The following is a 19109-nucleotide window of genomic DNA, read 5'->3' as shown; positions in this document are numbered from 1 at the left end:
CTCCCTCCCACCTCTCGCTCACCACCGTTTGTGTGCTATACAGCTTCACATTAAGCCTATCTAAACGCCATCTAAATTGTGCAGGGAGCATTGCCGGTTTGGATTGCAAGTACCTGACCTCCTGACATAAGTTATTACTCTTCCATTGGAGTGGAAAAAGAGATTTATAGTGTCTTTAATATTGGGCTTTACTATCAGTATCTCATAGCTGGGGATTTGTGAATAGAAAGGTCAGTGAGCTGGTATATTTACTGTATGTCTGTTTATCAGATGAGTGTTGCTCTGTGTTATCATTGCCTTTGTTTGCTGAAGATGAAGCTAAGCAGCATGGTTTCAATTGTAAGTGCACTGATAGCGGTGGGAAGGAAGGCTACAGTAGCATGAAAAGGTTCCGCGGAGCAGAGGGAGCGTAGGTGTTTTACTGGGGGTCAAAAGGTTGAATGCTGTCTATGATGGACTCGATCCAACACTGCCAGCTCCAAGTTATGGCCATGACTGCACAATTTTATGATGTGATGATGGCGCTCGCCTTGAAACCGCACCAAACATGCAAGAAGATATCCTAGTACAGTGTACCAGTTATCATTCTCATTGACGATTTAACATTTTCTAGAGTGTACGGTATTTGGTTCCACTATTTTGGGGCTTAATACAGTTAAAATCGTTGGCCAGGGTTTATAAAGGTGGTAAAGTGTCTTATTTTTCATGTTAAGCGTTGTCTTGCTTTAAGACAAGTTAAAAGAGGTAATATGTCGCTAAGCTAGTGAAAGTCAATGGATCCGTGTATACCCCTTTAAGTGTTGAATGAACACCAGATATTTTACTGCGCAGGGTGTAATTTGTCAAACAAACAAACACGAAAACAAACAGAACAGACAGAATACAGGAAGGATTGGACAGCTGTTATTTTACCAGCAATTATGTGCTGTAGTTGCTACGGTTTCCTCATTCCATTAATACAGTATGATGTAAGACATGCTGTAATGTAAGATGATACTGTATATTGCTCCGAACTTGTCTCATGTTATTTTTAACATGACTCTGTTTTACCTACAGTTCTGTCCTAAGTAACTAAGTTCCCACACCAAAATATTACAACATTAACAGTAATGTAATATTTGCTGAGAGTGTTTGCTCAGAAACCCTAAGTGCGGATGTCCAGAGATAATGGTATGGAAATACCAGAAGGTGGGGGGCATAGCCCTCCCATCCCCCATCCCTTACAAATCACATCCTGGTCACAAGTGTCTCGTCCAGCAACTGATCGAACAAAGGCCAGTCACTGCAAACAAAATATTTATAACCCATGGCGACGCGGTTGTCAGACGCCCACGGTGAGTCTGAAAGGTAATTTCATTGTGATTGAACATAGCTATGAACCGCTGGAAGCATGCATGTACCTGCATTAAACATGTAATAGGGGGCTGGAGAGTGGAATAGATTTACTCCGTGTGTGTGTGTGTGTGTCTGTGTCTGTGTCTCTGTGTCTCTGTGTCTCTGTGTCTGTGTTTGCTGTACCTGCAGGGGCCAGAGAGTGGAATTCATTTGTGTGTGTGTGTGCTTGTCAGGTGCCCACATGTGCGTGCGTGCGTGCGTGCGTGCGTGTGTGTCTGTTTGTGTGTGTGTGTGCGTGCGTGTGTGTGTGTCTGTGTGTGTGACTGTGACTGTGTGTGTGTGTGTGTGTGTGCGTGCGTGCCTGTGTGTGTGCGTGCATGTGTGCGTGCGTGCCTGTGTGTGTGCGTGCATGCGTGTGTGTGTGTGTGTGTGCGTGCGTGCCTGTGTGTGTGTGCGTGCGTGCCTGTGTGTGTGCGTGCATGCGTGTGTGCGTGTGTGTGTGTGTGTGACATGCGTCCGTGTGACGTGCCTGCGAGTGTGTCTGCGTGGAGTGAGCCCAGGTCATGGCCTCGGTGACCCGTCCCTGCGTTTCCATGACTCCAGTGTCATCGTGACAAGATTACGTGAGGGTGACAAGCAGCGATGGCTGTTGTGAAGATTACAGTGTGACTTGCCAGCCTGCCTGCCTGTCTGTTTGTCTGTCTGTCTAGTGTAGTGAGAGACTAGAGAATGACATCATTGACAGGCCAGGCCAGGCTCTGTGTCTTCCCATTCTTCCCTGTACTGTGAGTGACATGAGCCAGGCCCCAGCCCAGTCCAGCCCAGCCCAGCCCAGTCGTGTTGTTCATAATGGGCGCTCATTGTTGCGCAATGAAGCACAGGCATATACAGGACAGTCCATACATACTGTAATTTACTAGAGCTTATCGTGTGCGTGTGCATGTGCGTGTGCGTGTGCGTGTCTGTGTGTGTGTGTGTGTGTGTGTGTGTGTGTGTGTGTGTGTGTGTGTGTGTGTGTGTGTGTGTGTGTGTGTGTGTGTGTGTGTGTGTGTGTGTGTGTGTGTGTCTGTGTGTCTCTGTGTCTCTGTGTGTGTGTGTGTGTGTGTGTGTGTGTGTGTGTGTGTGTGTGTGTGTGTGTGTGTGTGTGTTTGTGTGTTGTTTTCTCAATGAAAATGGTTTGATTCCTGTATATGACGGGGATGTATTAAATATCCATAAGGCTGGGCTGTTGTTGTTGCATCTTGGCATAGTTGTTTTGCAGTTTCAATTGCACTCATTAGCTGAAGTATGTGATATCAGTCTGATGGACGTTTTATACTCAGACTCAGCTATTTGGACCACAGGAAGGGTGTGCATTTCCCACAACACAAAAATGCTGAGTTATATTATATACTGTAGCCTATATGACCAGTTCTGTAATATCTGTCAGGGTGCAAGGTAGCAGCATTTAGATTGCTCTTCGTGTTCTGTAGCCTAGTGAACTGGATGAACCTGCAAAACATGGCCAAACATGGACATACTACTGGTACATCTTTCTTTAGATTTGTCTGAGTGGACCATGGGTAATGATAAGCAATCACTTCTACAGTATGTATGCTATATTGCGTAATGTGAGTAGGTGTCCAAGGAGGAGTTCAGAGCGTTCTGGACAGTAGAACCTCATTTCTTAGTCAGCCAGAGTGTTGGAAACGTGTGGACCTGGATTTCAAACTATTTCATTCAATTTCCTTCTCATAAAACAGCTTTGGAACATTGCAGTCCTATCTTTACCACAATATCAATCAGCTTTTGACATCTGAAAACAGCTATCATTATTTGGTTATGTTGTGTGTCTGTGGCACAAGAAGAGTGTATTTATAAATGTTGGTTTTTCCAGATCCCTGGACATACAGTATTCTTTCTTTATGCATGCTGATTTGTTCTATCTCTCTGTCTCTCTGTCTCTCTGTCTCTCTCTCTCTCTCTCTCTCTCTCTCTCTCTCCCTCTCTCTCTCTCTCTCTCTCTCTCTCTCTCTCTCTCTCTGTCTCTCTCTCTCTCTCTCTCTCATACACACACGTACACACACAACCGCGAGCCAAAAGACACCCACGGGCCTCTGCTAATCGAAACCCTAAGTTCCACTGGAGATACATACAGTACAGTGTGATTCACCACCACACATTCCTGTAACTCTGGAGTCTTAGTGTACACAGCAGTGTTTCTTCTTCTTCTTCTTCTTCTTCTTCTTCTTCTTCTTCTTCTTCTTCTTCTTCTTCTTCTTCTTCTTCTTCTTCTTCTTCTTCTTCTTCTGCTTCTGCTTCTGCTTCTTCTCTCTCTCTCTCTCTCTCTCTCTCTCTCTCTCTCTCTCTCTCTCTCTCTCTCTCTCTCTCTCTCTCTCTCTCTCTCTCTCTCACCAATTCTTGACAGCCTCCCACACACTGAGTCAGGATAGCACAGAGTTACTCAATCCTTACAGTCCCTCTCTGATGAAGACAGATGGAAAAGTATCGCCCGCCTCCCCATACCCCCAACCCCCAACCCTCCATCCTAAACCCCCTCTTCTTGGTTGGCCCCCTGGAGGTTGCTTTGACTCACTATTAGATAAGCAGTGGCTGCCAATGGGTGGGGTGGAGTGGGTGCAGGAAGGGTGGGGTAGGGTGGGGTTGTTTGGCTATAAGAGTAAGGGTGGATATGGGTCTTACAGTATATGCCAGATCTTCCTCCATCCACACGACCCTTACGTACACCCCTTTCCTCTTCCTACGGTGGTTGGATGCCCCCCATATTCGTCATTGAATTGGATGCTGATGTGAGATGACAAGCTCATCTAAATGCAGGCCTATTATTGGGGGCTAAAGGCCGAAGGGTGGTGGTGGTAGGAGGTAGGGGGTGTGTTTTTCAATGGAGAAAAAAAGTGTGTGTGTGTGTGCATGCGTGCGTGCATGCGTGCGTGCATGCGTGCGCGTGTGTGTGGACAACAGCATGGGTAGGGGCTTCTTGGAGATGGTCTGGAAATGGAAGGGGTGCATCATGAAAGGGGGGGGGGCGGAGGGGAGGAGAAAGGGGGTCAGTATTACTGAATGCTTAGCAGAGCACGGAAGATAGAGAGGTAGCTGACCATGAAATTCATAGGAGCCGCTAAAGAGGACCTATTTGGGAGTATGGCCATTTGGGAATCAGGGCTACATCTGTGGACATGGACGGATATTCACAGTGTTTATTGCCCGTTGGGATTAGGAATTATTAGTATTTAATCTGCCATGTTTTATGCTGTTCACGTGCGGAGGGCCACAGACACCCAAGTAGAGTAGAAGAGTAAATATTGAGTGAGCACACACAGACTTTGGGGTCTATATGCGCAGGCAGCTTGTTGTAAGACCATTATCAGAATATAAAAGCCATTTTTTTTTATCCCTCTTTGCCATGCATATTTGGGCTCCCAAATCCCCCACTAAGAGCCTCTGAATGCGTTTTGGCTTTTATATGAAGCTCATCGTAAAAGCAGTTTGGAATTCTGAAATGATCCACTGAAGTCCTATTTTTAAGGCTGGCAAGTCCCTCTATTCATATATGCATGTTAATGAGGGAATATTCTGGAAACAACACAGCCGTGATGCAGATTGAGGGCTGGGCTCGTTTGCAAGGACAACTGACGTAATTGTTAGTGGAATGACCTCAGATCTGCTCTTGCCATGGTATCGGCCCAACAATGCTCCCTCCGAGACACGAAAAATTGTATCTTTTTAGTTTTCTCGTCTTTTTTTTCTTCTTTTTTGCTCCCCAGTCACAAAAGCGCTTGAAAAAACACAACTGCTGCTTTTGAGAAGGGTTGCTAGGATACCATCAGCGTGTGGATGAAAACCCCTCTGTGTTTCTCTTCTTTCCTATTCTTCTTCGTCTCCCCCCCCTTTTCCAGACATTACGCCAGGCGGGCTGTAGGCTTCCTGCTGAGTGCTTGTTTTTATGAAGTTCTGATATTTATTAATTTATCAAATTTACATGCACAGTATACATTTGATATGAGATGGACTGTTGACCATGAATGTGTCTTCAAACACACTGTTTATCTATGTTTCTGTCATACATCCATGTTTTTGTCTATGTCTGCATGTTTTTCACTCTCCATGTGTCCATGTCTGTCTGTGTGTGGGTGTGTGAATGTTCGGGTGTGTGAATGTTCACTGATGTGCATCCATGTGTTCAGACTTGCTTTTGTATGTCCATTCATTCATGCCAGTGTGTGTGTGTGTGTGTGTGTGTGTGTGTGTGTGTGTGTGTGTGTGTGTGTGTGTGTGTGTGTGTGTGTGTGTGTGTGTGTGTGTGTGTGTGTGTGTGTGTGTGTGTGTGTCTGTGCCTGTATGGGTGGGTGTGTATACGCGTCTGTGCTTGTGTGTCTGTGCTCTCTCTCTCTCTCTCTCTCTCTCTCTCTCTCTCTCTCTCTCTCTCTCTCTCTCTCTCTCTCTCTCTCTCTCTCTCTCTCTCTCTCTCTCTCTCTCTGCGTGTGTGCATGTATATGTACTGTACAAACTTTGGTTGCATATTATGCGTGTGTGTGTGTGTGGCCCTCTGTGTAAAGTACAGTATCTGGGCTTGTGTGTGTGACTTTGAGTGTATTTCTTTGCCTGTGTGAATGTGCTTGTTGTGCGTGTTTCATTTTCAACAGTTGTGAGGAAATGTGTTTGGAAATGATTTTGGCCATATGGTCCAAAATATGAACTAATAACAACTTCACCAAACTCAACAACTCTAACTGGTGCTGCAACCCATGAAACAATTGCATCATACTAAAAAAATAAGATTCAGGGAGCATAGTGAGGATGCCAGAAGTTACTAAAATGAGTTTTTAAGGGGTGAATAATAGTCTAAATTGTGTTTTCATGTTATTGAGGACTGCTGGTCTCTTTGGCCCATCTTATTTTCATCTGAATTATATTTGTAACAGTAGCCATCCTAAATCAATGTTAGCAATTCATAACTAAGGTGGCCACCTTGACAATAAGCACCTGTCCTGCCACTTTCATAGGTCCATGAAAGATGGTAGATGTTTTATTGCACATGTAATTTCTGCACAACGTAGGCCCTCCATTACAAACATTAATTTATGATTACGGACTAACGTTCTTCAGGAAATACTGCTAAATGTATTTTTCATGTATATTTATGGTGTAGCAGTTTGTCCAATCATCTCTAACTACACGGCATTTGGCCCACCCTCTGCCTCTCGCTCTGCCAGTGTGTAGTGTGTCTAGTGTCTAGTGTCTGTGTCTGAATGGGACCAGTCATTTGTGCAGTGCAGCAGGTGGTGGATGCTACATTGTCACCCGTGTGTGGGTGTCTGTGTGTTTGGACTACACGCACACTTCTTCTAGGAGACAGCTGTTCCTTGTCACATTGGCTTCATCTGTCCCCACAGCCTGGTGATGCGTGCCACCCTATCTTTTACAGTACTCTTGCCCTCTCTCCATTTCCCTCTCCTTACTCTCTCTCTCTCTCTCTCTCTCTCTCTCTCTCTCTCTCACACACACACAGACTCACAGACTCACACACTCACACTCACACACACACACACACACACACACACACACATGCACACACACACACACACACACACACACACACACACACACACACACACAACACACACACACACACACACACACACACACACACATACACACACACACACACACACACACACACACACACACACACACACACACACACACACACACACACACACTCACTCCTCCTAGGCCAATTCATCGTGTCTTGCATCTCCCAGTTCCCACTCCCAGCCATGCCCAGTCGCGGTGATGGCTTGTCAGTCAGTTAGCCATCTCATGCCAGCATGGTGCGAGCTCTGCTCTCCATGCCATATACTGCTGCCTGTAGGGCCACATCCACAGTATGGATGATTTATCAGACTGACATATACTGTACATCTGGCAGGTTTGCATCCCCCTTCCCTCCTGTCTTTTACACACATGGCATTTATCTTGGCATTTTCTAGACATATCGGAAGTCTAATTCAAAGTCTATGTACAGCAGATGCTGGTGTAAATGATAAATAATGGTGTAAATAATGTCAATAATACAAAACAAAAATGTTCCGGCCCTGTCGTGGCCTAACGGTAGGGCACTGGGTTAATGCGCCGGCGACCCGGGTTCGATTCCGGCCCGGATCATTTGCTGTCCTTCCCAGTCTCTCTCTCCTCACTCATTTCCTGTCTCTCCTCCACTGTCCTGTCAAAAACAAAGGCAAAATATCCCCTTAATGCGCGCCGTACCTCCAGTGGCACGCTGTAATAGTCATTGAAATGTAACTACCATAGCACTACAATACTATGACACAACACAGGCCCTTTAGTAATGCACCACGACTTGGTCATTACCATACTGGTAACAACAAATGTATAAAGCCGCATCTTAAGGGGTTAAAAATGTTTCTGTTGTCTAATATGAACATCAATAACAAAGGCGAGTGACAGGGTTAAACACATGACATTTGTCTGGCACCTGTTACACTGTGTTATTTTGCATTTAGAAACTATGCTGTATCTGATACCCCAGACAACAGATTCGTTTGAACAGGCGTGTGGGCGGGTTTTGCAGAAAGCAGAATAATTGTGAGTTATTAAGGGACAATGAGTGGCTCAGTGACAGGGATGAAAGAGGACAGTCTTGTGTGAAGTCCCCTGCCACAAGCAGATGGAAAGCAGATTTCCTGTTTTTCTGGCCTCTGCGTTTTTGTTGAAGCATGTAGTTATAAAACTGAATTACAGTGCAGCACTGAACATCATCAGATGGCTAACAAGGTTGCTCTCTGTCTAGATGTCTCCGACTGTGTTTCTTTCTCTCTCTCTCTCTCTCTCTCTCTCTCTCTCTCTCTCTCTCTCTCTCTCTCTCTCTCTCTCTCTCTCTCTCTCTCTCTCCCCCTCCCTTTTGGGATTTCATCTCAAAAACTCAAACTCAAAACAGATGACTTACGTGTACACTAGATGACTTACACTGTTGCGTTCTCTCTTTCCCTGCTCTTCTATTTTGCTTTGCAGGGAATCCAGCAGTACCTGCTGCCCATGCCACTCTGACTCCTGACTCCTGGCTCCCCCCGCTCTCCTCTCCTCTGCTGACTTCGACTGGAGGTTTCATGACAGACCAGCATGCAGTGCCTCGCTCTGCTCCTGCTGCTCGCCCTCTCCTCTCAGACGCTGCTCGCCTCCTCTTGTGAGTGTTACACCGCCTCCACATCCCCCATCCCCCATCCCCCATCCCCCATCCCCCATCCCGCTCTCCTCTCCTCTCCTCTCCTCTCCTCTCCTCTCCTCTCCTCTCCTGTCCTGTCCTGTCCTGTCCTGTCCTGTCCTGTCCTGTCCTGTCCTGTCCTGTCCTGTCCTCTCCTCTCCTCTCCTCTCCTCTATCCCCCTCTCCTCTCCTGTCCTCTCCTGTCCTGTCCTCTCCTGTCCTGTCCTCTCCTCTCCTCTCCTCTCCTCTCCTCTCCTCTCCTCTCCTCTCCTCTCTTCTCCTCTCCTCTCCTCTCCTGTCCTGTCCTCTCCCGTCCTCTCCTCTCTCCTCTCCTGTCCTCTCCTCTCCTCTCCTCCTCTCCTCTCCTCTCCTCTCCTCTCCCCTCTCCCCTCTCCTGTCCTGTCCTGTCCTGTCCTCTCCTCTCCTCTCCTCTCATCTCCTGTCCTCTCCTCTCCTCTCCTCTCCTCTCCTCTGCACTCCTCTGCACTCCTTTCCTCTCCTCTCTTATATTTTCTCTGTCCTCTCCTCTCCTCTATTTTCGCCTCTATATCCTCTCCTCTCCTCTCCTCTCCTCTGCACTCCTCTGCACTCCTTTCCTCTCCTCTCTTATATTTTCTCTGTCCTCTCCTCTATTTTCGCCTCTATATTCTCTCCTCTCCTCTCCTCTCCTCTCCTCTCCTCTCCTCTCCTCTCCTCTCCTCTGCTCTCGTCTACCCTCTCTGCGTTTGCCTCCTCTTCTGAGTATTACGCCACCACCCTCCACCCTCCGCCCTCCACCTCCACCTCCCTCTTCTTCCTCTCCCCTTTACCCCCCACCTCCCTCTGCCTCTCTTATCGCAGCGGGTTGGCATGGGTGTCGGGGAGTCAAAGTTAATTGCATCAAGATTGGAATAACTGCCTCCGCTCTCGATCTCTGTATCCCTATCTGTGTGCGTCCGCATGCACAGTAGTCTATAAAAGAAACCAATCGGCCTGATTATCAAAGCCAATTTCATATCCCTTTTTTTCCGAGAGAGCATACACTCTCTCTTTCTCTGGCAAGCTGCCAGAGGACGACAACAAAAAAGTGGAGGATGAGGAGAGAGGGTGGAGGGGAGGGAAGAGGGAGAGGGAGATAAAGGACATCTCAGAAATTGATCTGTCCGAGCCCGATTGAAAGGCAGGAGTATTACCTCTATCTGTGGTTAGATTAAAGCGTCTCCATTCCCCATTCAGGGGGAAAGAAGCACCGTCATGCCACACACGCACACACACGCACGCACGCACGCACGCACGCACGCACGCACGCACGCACGCACGCACACACACACACACACACACACACACACACACACACACACACACACACACACAATGCCCATTCAGATTTTATGAGCTGATGACTTTTAAGTGGAGGGCTTAACCTTAAAAGCTTGATTTGTGTCTAGAAAAGAGCATTATTTTGGCAGTAATTTAGATGCAAACGAGGTCTGGCTGGCACAGAATACTTTTCATTTGCCAAGATGCTCCGCAGATATTTGGATGGTTTGGATGCTGTGATGTTTATTGCGTGGGCCAGAGTACCTTTGGATAGGTACCACTTCTTTGTTTCCCCCTATTAGTTGCCATGGTGAATAATCTTGTGTCCATGCTTCAGGTCCTTGTACCGTAGATGTATCATTTGATGGGCCCCAAAAATTGAATCTTTGGAATATGTTGCATGATACCTAGTGTGTGTACATGCGTGCGTGCGTAGACCAACCGTATCTCACTCATTTCGTGAAGTATTCACGAAAAAAATAGCTTAATTTTCGTGGTGCATTCACGTTATTGCCCGCCTTTCGTAAAGTCTTCACGAAAATAATAGATTAATTTTCACGCTGCCTATTCACTTGAATTGCCCGACTGTTGCCACATGGTAATCAAACATTTCAAACAAGCAATTTAGGGTTAGGTTTAGGGTCAAGGTTAGGGTTAAGGTTAGGGTTAGGGTTAGGTTTAGGTTTAGGGTTAAGTAGGGTTAAGGTTAGGGTTAGGTTTAGGTTTAGGTTTAGGTTTAGGGGACATAAGGCGTAAGTACCGAAAGGGCGTCGAATTAGTGAGTCCCGAGTGTATCAGCAGTGTTCTGTCAGCACCCCCTCCCCGCCCCTGAAGACGTTTGGATAACCATAGCAGCAGTGGGGCAATTCAAGTGTGAAAATTAATCTATTATTTTCGTGAAGACTTTACGAAAGGCGGCCAATAACGTGAATGCACCACGAAAATTACTCTATTATTTTCGTGAAGACTTTACGAAAGGCGTGAGATAGGGCTCGTAGGTAGGTAGGTAGGTACAGAAGTATTACAGATGCCAAAGTAACGCAATTCTTCACTATAGATTAATGTGTATACCTGTAGTATTACAACATCCCAGGTCCTGCATGAGTAATGATAGCAGACACACTTCAAGATGGGCACGTCACAGCACACAGCGAATTCTGTAATGTCTATTCAACACTTAGAGAGTCGATTTGACATCTTCTAGAGTGTATTTGGTCACAGAGCACTCTGTTGAATGAACACTGCATTTAATACTGTGTACAAAGTCCTCACCTTATCATTAGCTTTATGGATGCCTTTTCTAGTACACAATGAAATGACAGTGCGTCAGAGGCTCTACAGTGTACTGTATATTTATCCGTGACCTAGTGTACATGTATGCATATACATTGGCAGATGTATGCAGTAGTATCAGTGTAAGCACAATATACATCTCGATGCCCCTGACAACAGCAGAGAACATCATCATTAGACAGTCACAGCTTTCCAGGAAGCCGCCGCTACCCTCCCCTATCAAGCCCAAGAGTTTAATTTTATGCTACGTTGTTTAATGTCATTAGTGGAATACAGCGAACCTGACACTCCACACAGCATATAGTGAAGGAGTATTATCATCCTGATAGAACATTTTACGTTCTTGGTGGTATATTCTCGGCTTATGTATTATGCATAGGGCTCTTCAGTATTTTTTTTTTCACTTCTCTGGCATTAAATCATTGTGCCATCAAGGCCACAGCTAATTTTATGCAACATTACTTCATCTCAAATGTGGAATTCAGTGACAGCGGGGTATTGTGAATACCTGTATATTTCTGATTTTATATTATGCACAGCAGCACAGTCCTTTTATCACATTTTTGGTTTAAACGTTATACACAGTGATTTTCCCCACTGTTAACTCAACTTGTTGTAAAATTGTTGTGTAAAATTCAATGATTCTAGTTGGTTGTACTATAAGTGTCTACGTCAAGAATTAACTCTGCAAACTATACTTGCTCCAAAGCAAGATTACTAGTGTAGATGACTCTATCATGCAGTACTATCTTGCAAGGTATGATGGGTATTTATAATATAAGACACTATATAGGTCAGTGCCTGAGGGTGGACTCTTCACTGCACTGCACTGTAGCATCAGTGGCCAATGGCCCACTAAGCAGAGGGTTCCGGAACAATGTGACACAATGGAAGAAGACAGGGCATCATTCAATCCCTCCTTCAATTACATTTATATGTTACATATGTTCACATTTAGGTTTATAGACGTATATAAAGTGGAAAGTGGGACAGCACAGGCTTTATAACTTTAATTTCAGATCCACGTGCTGTGACTGTGGTCTGTATATAAATGCAGATCAATCATAGTTTATTATGCAACTAAATGTCATTGTACGCCTTTGGGAAATATACTACACCGGATGATATATTACCCTAACATTATGCTTGTTCAAATTTCCACTCCTGTCCACCCCCTTATGATATGGCATTGTTGAAAGACATTGAAATGAATGCGCCAACAACTTTTATAAATGAATGTAATTTATGTTTGATTAATGTCTTATGACATTGTAATTAAAGCACCAACAAGCACCAACATTATAATTGGTGTGTCAACTAACGCATATAAACTAAATGTATGCTTAATTAGTTTTGCTGAACTGTGGTGAGGTAAACAACCCACTTGCTCAGTTTCTCTAAATCTCCCAATCTCTTTTCTTTTTACAGATTCATCTTTTTACAGCGAGGTACCAGACATCTTTGGTGGTAAGTACCGGTGACGGCTTACTCATGCATATAACACTTTATTTATAAGCTGAATGACCTTGGGCATATTTGTTTGCGTATCAATCATCTTAGCATTTACTGTTTATATGCTATTCTGTTTATCTGCTTCGGGTTTCTACCTCATTGTGTTGTGCGTCCATTGGACTGTTAGTCCACTGTTTGTCATTGGGGACTGTACCCGAGGGGGGCGTTGAGAAGGATACAGCTGAGAGGGGGCGGTGCTTAGTTGCCATTGGGAGGCATTAGTCCATTTTATTTTTCAATATTAAGGGGAGGGGGTATTGGTCAACGGGGCGTTGGGAGGCTTATGATGTGGACAAGATGGCGTTTGTTCAAAAAAGGTTGAGAACAACTCTGTTGGTCCTTGCCTGACTCTGGGCAGCGTGTAACTATTGGCCTTTTACTGCTGATCTCACTTTACACAAAATCCAAATCGGTCAACCACTCCTGAGTTATGCATGCAATATGCATGAGCACTAATCGTCTAAAGCGTTTACTCTGTGTGTACCGGGGTTGTGTGTGCCTCTGAAAGATTAATGGTCATCACTCAGAAGTTAAAAAAAAAATATGCAGTCAGACACAGTGGTTTAATGGGTTGCGTTTGTGGAGGGGATGGATGTGTATGTGGGTATGTGGGTATGTGTGAGGGTGGGTTTGGGCGTCTGGCTCTACCAAAGGTGTGTGTGTGTGTGTGTGTGTGTGTGTGTGTGTGTGTGTGTGTGTGTGTGTGTGTGTGTGTGTGTGTGTGTGTGTGTGTGAGAGAGAGAGAGAGAGAGAGAGAGAGAGAGAGAGAGAGAGAGAGAGAGAGAGAGAGAGAGAGAGAGAGAGAGAGAGAGAGAGAGAGAGAGAGAGAGAGAGAGAGAGAACATAAGTGTGTGTGCATGCGTGCATGCATGCGTATGTGTGTATTTGAGTGTAGTCAGGCTTTTAGTACCTGCCATGGGGAGAGCGGTCTCCATATTCATAGATGGCCCCAGGCAAATGAGCGAGCGTGTGCCATTCATGATTAATGCCAACTCCAAGGACATTGCAATCCCACAGGGGACGACTCGCAGGGAAACCGGAGCAGTGATTGTAAACTACATTTGAATTATGGTCAAGTAAACAGATTGGTCTGTGGCGAGCGGCGTGGCTGCCTCTGAGGACCTTGGTGAGGTTGTAAAAAGTGGAGAGATGCTGCAGAGAGGACTGCAGAGAGGACCATGGATCATGGTTATTCATGGTTTTCATGTTGATTTGAGCATGGTTTGTGTCTATGGTTTATGGGAGCTATGGTGTTTGATTAGAGAGTTGGACTGAAGATCACCGAGTTGCAGGTTTGAATCCCACCCTTACCTCTCCCTACACCTCCATCCATGACTGAAGTGTCCTTTAGCATAGCACCTAACTCCACATTGCTCCAAGGACTGTCACCAATATGTGCGTTGGATAAGAAAAGCAGTAGCTACGTGTAATTTATGGATTAATATATGAATTATTATAAACCGTCGTAAAACCATGGTTAGTTTTCAGAGTAAAACCCTGGTTAATTATATAGTTAAACCATAGTCAAACCAAAAACCATGCCGAACCATGCTAAAAAAAATCATGAAATCATGGTTTACCATGGTCGATTTTCGTAAGGGCTAGGAAGGCTGACTCGGACGGGGCGCTCCTATTGAGTATTCAGCTCCGCATTCGTTTCATCTGAGGATCGGCAAGGCAGCCGGGATCAGAAGTCTGGTTGCTTTTGTGCCGAAACGCAGCCCACCACACCACACCACACCACAACACCCCCCCCATTCACCCCTTCCACTTTGTCTCAATCCCCCCACAACTCTTCATTTAACATCAAAGGCCCCCGTGAGGAGGCGTATTTACATTCAAACGCCAGCTTCTTCCAGACAGCCTTTGATCAGCAGCACGATCGCGAAATGCGTGCACTTGACCGGCGTTCATTATGGACTACGGAGCATGGCACCGCTCTCGCTCTGTGCCAGTACCATCCCTCTTAAGCTCACTCACTTAAACACACATACTGATATGCACACATGCAGGCGCGCACGCACACACGTGCACTGCTCTTGACTCACAAACACTTACGTAAACATACACACACACTCACTCGCATACACACACACACATTGCTCTTGACACACACGTACACACACACATACACACATACTGCTCTTGACACACACACACACACACACACACACACACACACACACACACACACACACACACACACACACACACACACACACACACACACACACACACACACACACACACACACACACACACACACACACACACACACTCCTCCAAAGCACTCATCCATCCAGATTGATTAGTCTTTCACAGTGTAGCACTTCTATGGTACATGCATTAGTCTTCATCAGGACCTCGTTAAAGGAGTGACTGCATCTCTGCCACTCTTGTCAGCAGCAGCAGCAGCAGAAGCAGCAGCAGCAGCACCGTGCATCTAGCCAACAACGGCACTGTGTCAGTCAGTGCACCCATGGCCGAGAGCAACTGCATGAACGGACCAAATTCCAATCGTTTGCCTCAGAACCGTATCATAGCTCATTACCATAACGTTAAGTGAAGTTTAACTTCAATTTGGTCAGAAACGGCAAGGTTGAACTTCTATTTTGACAGTGTTGATGTCCTAATCACTTTTGCCACCAGTCATTATTTCTTTTCTATACATTTCTATTCAATTCCTCCCATCCGCTCTTGTCACCTTTGCCCTGTTTGGTGTGTTGGTGTGTAGGTCAAGAGCAATGCAATATCCTTCTGAGATCCGGAGAGATTGGGAACTCCGCCCACTTTGCTGGGAAGCAATCAACTTTGAGCAGCTCCAATGGCCGGGTAGAGGCATGTTCAAGGCAGTGACGTGGCTTAAGCAGAGGCGTTTTATTGGGACTAAGAAAGTGTTTGGTTTAAACTTTGACACAGCCTTTTCTGGCCTCGACCAGTAGCAAACCAATGGAGGCGGGCTAACCAGGCCGTTTGGAAACGTTATTCGTTATGTTCTTGGTCAGACCAGAATCTCGGTATGAGATTTGAAAGTCGATGATAATCAGGCTAGGGCTGCTGCCCTGTTTGCTGTCTCCTGCTCTGTCCTGTGAGATGCTCCGGTGGCCCGGCTGCCCCTGCTGCCCCTGCTGCTACTGCCCCTGCTGCTGCTGCTGCTACTGCTACTGCTACTGCTGCCCCTGCTGCTGCTGCCCCTGCTACTGCTGCCCCTGCTACTGCTGCTGCTGCTGCTACTGCTGCCCCTGCTGCCCCTGCTGCTGCTGCCCCTGCTGCTGCTGCCCCTGCTGCTGCCTCTGCTACTGCTGCTGCTGCTGCTGCCCCTGTTACTGCTACTGCTGCCCCTGCTACTGCTGCTGCTGCCGCTACTACCGCTCTGGGCTAGGGGGCTCTGTAGTGTGGTGTATATGCAAGGCTGTCTGTTCTGGGCTAGGGGGCTCTGTAGTGTGGTGTATATGCAAGGCTATCTGTCTGCTCTGGGCTAGGGGGCTCTGTAGTGTGGTGTATATGCAAGGCTGTCTGCTCTGGGCTAGGGGGCTCTGTAGTGTGGTGTATATGCAAGGCTATCTGCTCTGGGCTAGGGGGCTCTGTAGTGTGGTGTATATGCAAGGCTGTCTGCTCTGGGCTAGGGGGCTCTGTAGTGTGGTGTATATGCAAGGCTGTCTGTTCTGGGCTAGGGGGCTCTGTAGTGTGGTGTATATGCAAGGCTGTCTGTTCTGGGCTAGGGGGCTCTGTAGTGTGGTGTATATGCAAGGCTATCTGCCTGTCAGGCCGGGTTAGGCCTCTACATCTGACTGCATGCGTACACTCTACAACGGATCATGTACTTTAAAGGACACACTGGAGGAGAGATTGTGTCTGGTGTGTGGGTGGATGGATGGATGGATGAATGGGCAGAGGGATGGATGGATGGATGGGCAGAGGGATAGAGGGATGGAGGGATGGAGGGATGGGTGGGCGGAGTGTGGCTGGGTGGACAGACAGAGGGGTGGATGAAGTAGGAGAGAGTGGATCTTACTGGGAAAAGGGGGTCAATGTGTGTATGTGTTTGTCTGGAGGTATGTGTGTTTGTCTGGAGGTGTGTGTGTGTGCTTGTGCGTGTGCGTGTGTGTGTGTGTGTCTTTCTCTCTCTCCCTCTCACTGTCTCTGTCTCTGTCTCTGTCTCACTCACTCTATGTGTACCTGTCTACTTGTATGCGTGTGTGTGTGTGTATGTGTGTGTGTGTGTGTGTGTGTATATGTTTGTGTGTGTGTGTGTGTGTGTGTGTGTGTGTGTGTGTGTGTGTGTGTGTGTGTGCGTGTCTGTGCGTGTCTGAGCGTGTCTGTGCGTGTGCATGCTTGCGTGCTTGTGTGTATGCGTGTGTGTGTAGATGAATGTTGTATAAATATATTACTGGCTATGTCAATGTCCAAAGCAATCTGTCATACCGTTGGAGCTCATTTTGAAACTGGCCGAGGTCCACATAAATCAGGGCTGCTGACCTTTTAAAGATGGGTCATAATATTGAAACAGTTTCCCTTCCTGAAGCCGTAGCACTTAAGCATGTTTATTCGGCTAGCTCGGTCTATGGTAGGCTGCCTTTCTGTCACGACAACTGATGATTGACGGACAGGCTCGCTTGCTCGTAGCGTAATTACACCACATTTCCACCCATCGCTTTAATTGCCCCTCTCCTTCAAAAAAAAAAACCAAAAGGCTCGCCAAGGTGAAAGCAGGAGACACTTTGAAGCCAAGATAAGACGGTGAAACAGTGTTGGGGCCATTTCTTGGCCATGAGCCAGTAAAGTGTGTGTCTACACACACATATATGCAGATTTAGTTTTTTTGAATCAGAATCATGCAGATATGCTGCCGCTGTCTGTCGCTCTGTGAGGTCATATTTCTGTGACTAATTAGCTTTCGAGACGGTCGTTTGCGAAACCATTGGCTCATTGATATTCCAGGCAGGCAGCATAAATTGGAAGTGTCTGCTTTTCTTATTTATTTATTTCGCCTTCGATTGGGTGTGTTTGTTTGCTTATTTATTTCATTTTTTAAATGTTTATTTATTTATTTTTTCCTTCGATGGCTTTGCTGGCTAATTGATATTCCATCTATTTGTTTTCCTTCGATAGGTGTGTTGGGTTTATTTATTGATTGATTTTCCCCCTTCGATGGCTTTGTTGGCATGTCAGAGAATCCTAGTCCTTAATTAGCATCCAGACATGCTCCTCTCCTGGACAGGGAGGTCACACCTGTGTGACTCGGCTCACGACAACATCATATGAAAGGCCCCCCCGATCCTATACATACAGTGTAATGAGGATCCAATTCTGGGCCTCCCTTTTCCCTGGGCCTGGGGACAACTGACCACTTTTAAGATTCTTGAATCTTATGTTGTCGGAAGCCCTGTTTCAAGTTGCAAAGTATTGCTGAAATGGCGGCCTGTTTTCTGAAATAGTCAGCCAACGGTCAACCCCCCCTAAAGCAACCAATCAATCCCCTTGCCAATTGGGCTTATTGGATCATATGCTCCCCCAGCCATCTATCCCCTTTCTTGGCAGCACAGCTAGCCTGGGGGATGAGCTCCACGGGGCTGAGGGTGGAGAGGCTTTGGTGCTTTATGGAGACCTGACTTGTCATTCTCTCAGGGAGGGGGAGGGGGGCGGGAAGGAATTTGAGAAATAACAGACACAATGTTCAATTTTTAAAAAGTGTGAGTAAATTGGAGACAGCTCGATTTCACATTTTACAAAGTCTTGTTGACAGGAAATGGTTCTATCTAGTGCGTGTTACCTGAGACCTTGTGTGTGTGTGTGTGTGTGTGTGTGTCTGTGCGTGTGTGTGTGTGTGTGTGTGTGTCTGTGCGTGTGTGCTGGTGCATTGCGTTTGGGTTTGTGCCGTGCCGGAGAAGGTGCCAAAGAGCATCCGTATCCCCCCTCCAAAGGCAGATTGTGCGTGGTATAGGCACAGCGGAGGCTACAGTACGCACTCAAAGCCCACGGCTCACAGATGGCCCTGCTCCGTCATCCTGGAGATACAGTCACCTTTACACACGTCCGCACACACACACACAGACACACACACACACACACACACACACACACACACACACACACACACACACACACACACACACACACACACACACACACACACACACACACACACACACGCGTACAGGTATATCTTTGTGTGGGTGGGTGTGCTTAGTCATGATCTCTCTCTCTCACACACACACACACACACACACACACACACACACACACACACACACACACACACACACACACACACACACACACACACACACACACACACACACACACACACACACACACACACATACACACACACACACACATACACACACACACACACACACACTTAGATGAAACGTTGGTGATCTTTCCAACTCTCTTTCATAAGAAGGCAGCCATCCATGAGAGCCAAGGATTATGACCCAGTAAT

General features: G+C 46.5%; 1 protein-coding gene across 1 annotated transcript in view; it reads left to right on the top strand.

Annotated features, from left to right (window-relative positions):
* cntn1a (contactin 1a) overlaps nucleotides 1-19109 on the top strand; it is a 112577-nt gene that overhangs the window by 42387 nt on the left and 51081 nt on the right. The window contains exons 2-3 of the mRNA XM_063197501.1: nucleotides 8368-8539; nucleotides 12578-12616. Coding sequence (XP_063053571.1) covers nucleotides 8476-8539; nucleotides 12578-12616 — 103 coding nt within the window. The 5' untranslated portion in view covers nucleotides 8368-8475. The remainder of the gene's footprint in view (nucleotides 1-8367; nucleotides 8540-12577; nucleotides 12617-19109) is intronic.

This window comes from Engraulis encrasicolus, chromosome 4 (assembly GCF_034702125.1).
Source record: "Engraulis encrasicolus isolate BLACKSEA-1 chromosome 4, IST_EnEncr_1.0, whole genome shotgun sequence".
NCBI classification, from domain to species: Eukaryota; Metazoa; Chordata; class Actinopteri; order Clupeiformes; family Engraulidae; genus Engraulis; species Engraulis encrasicolus.
Note: the sequence above shows the minus strand (reverse complement) of the source record. Positions and strands in the feature narration are given on the sequence as shown.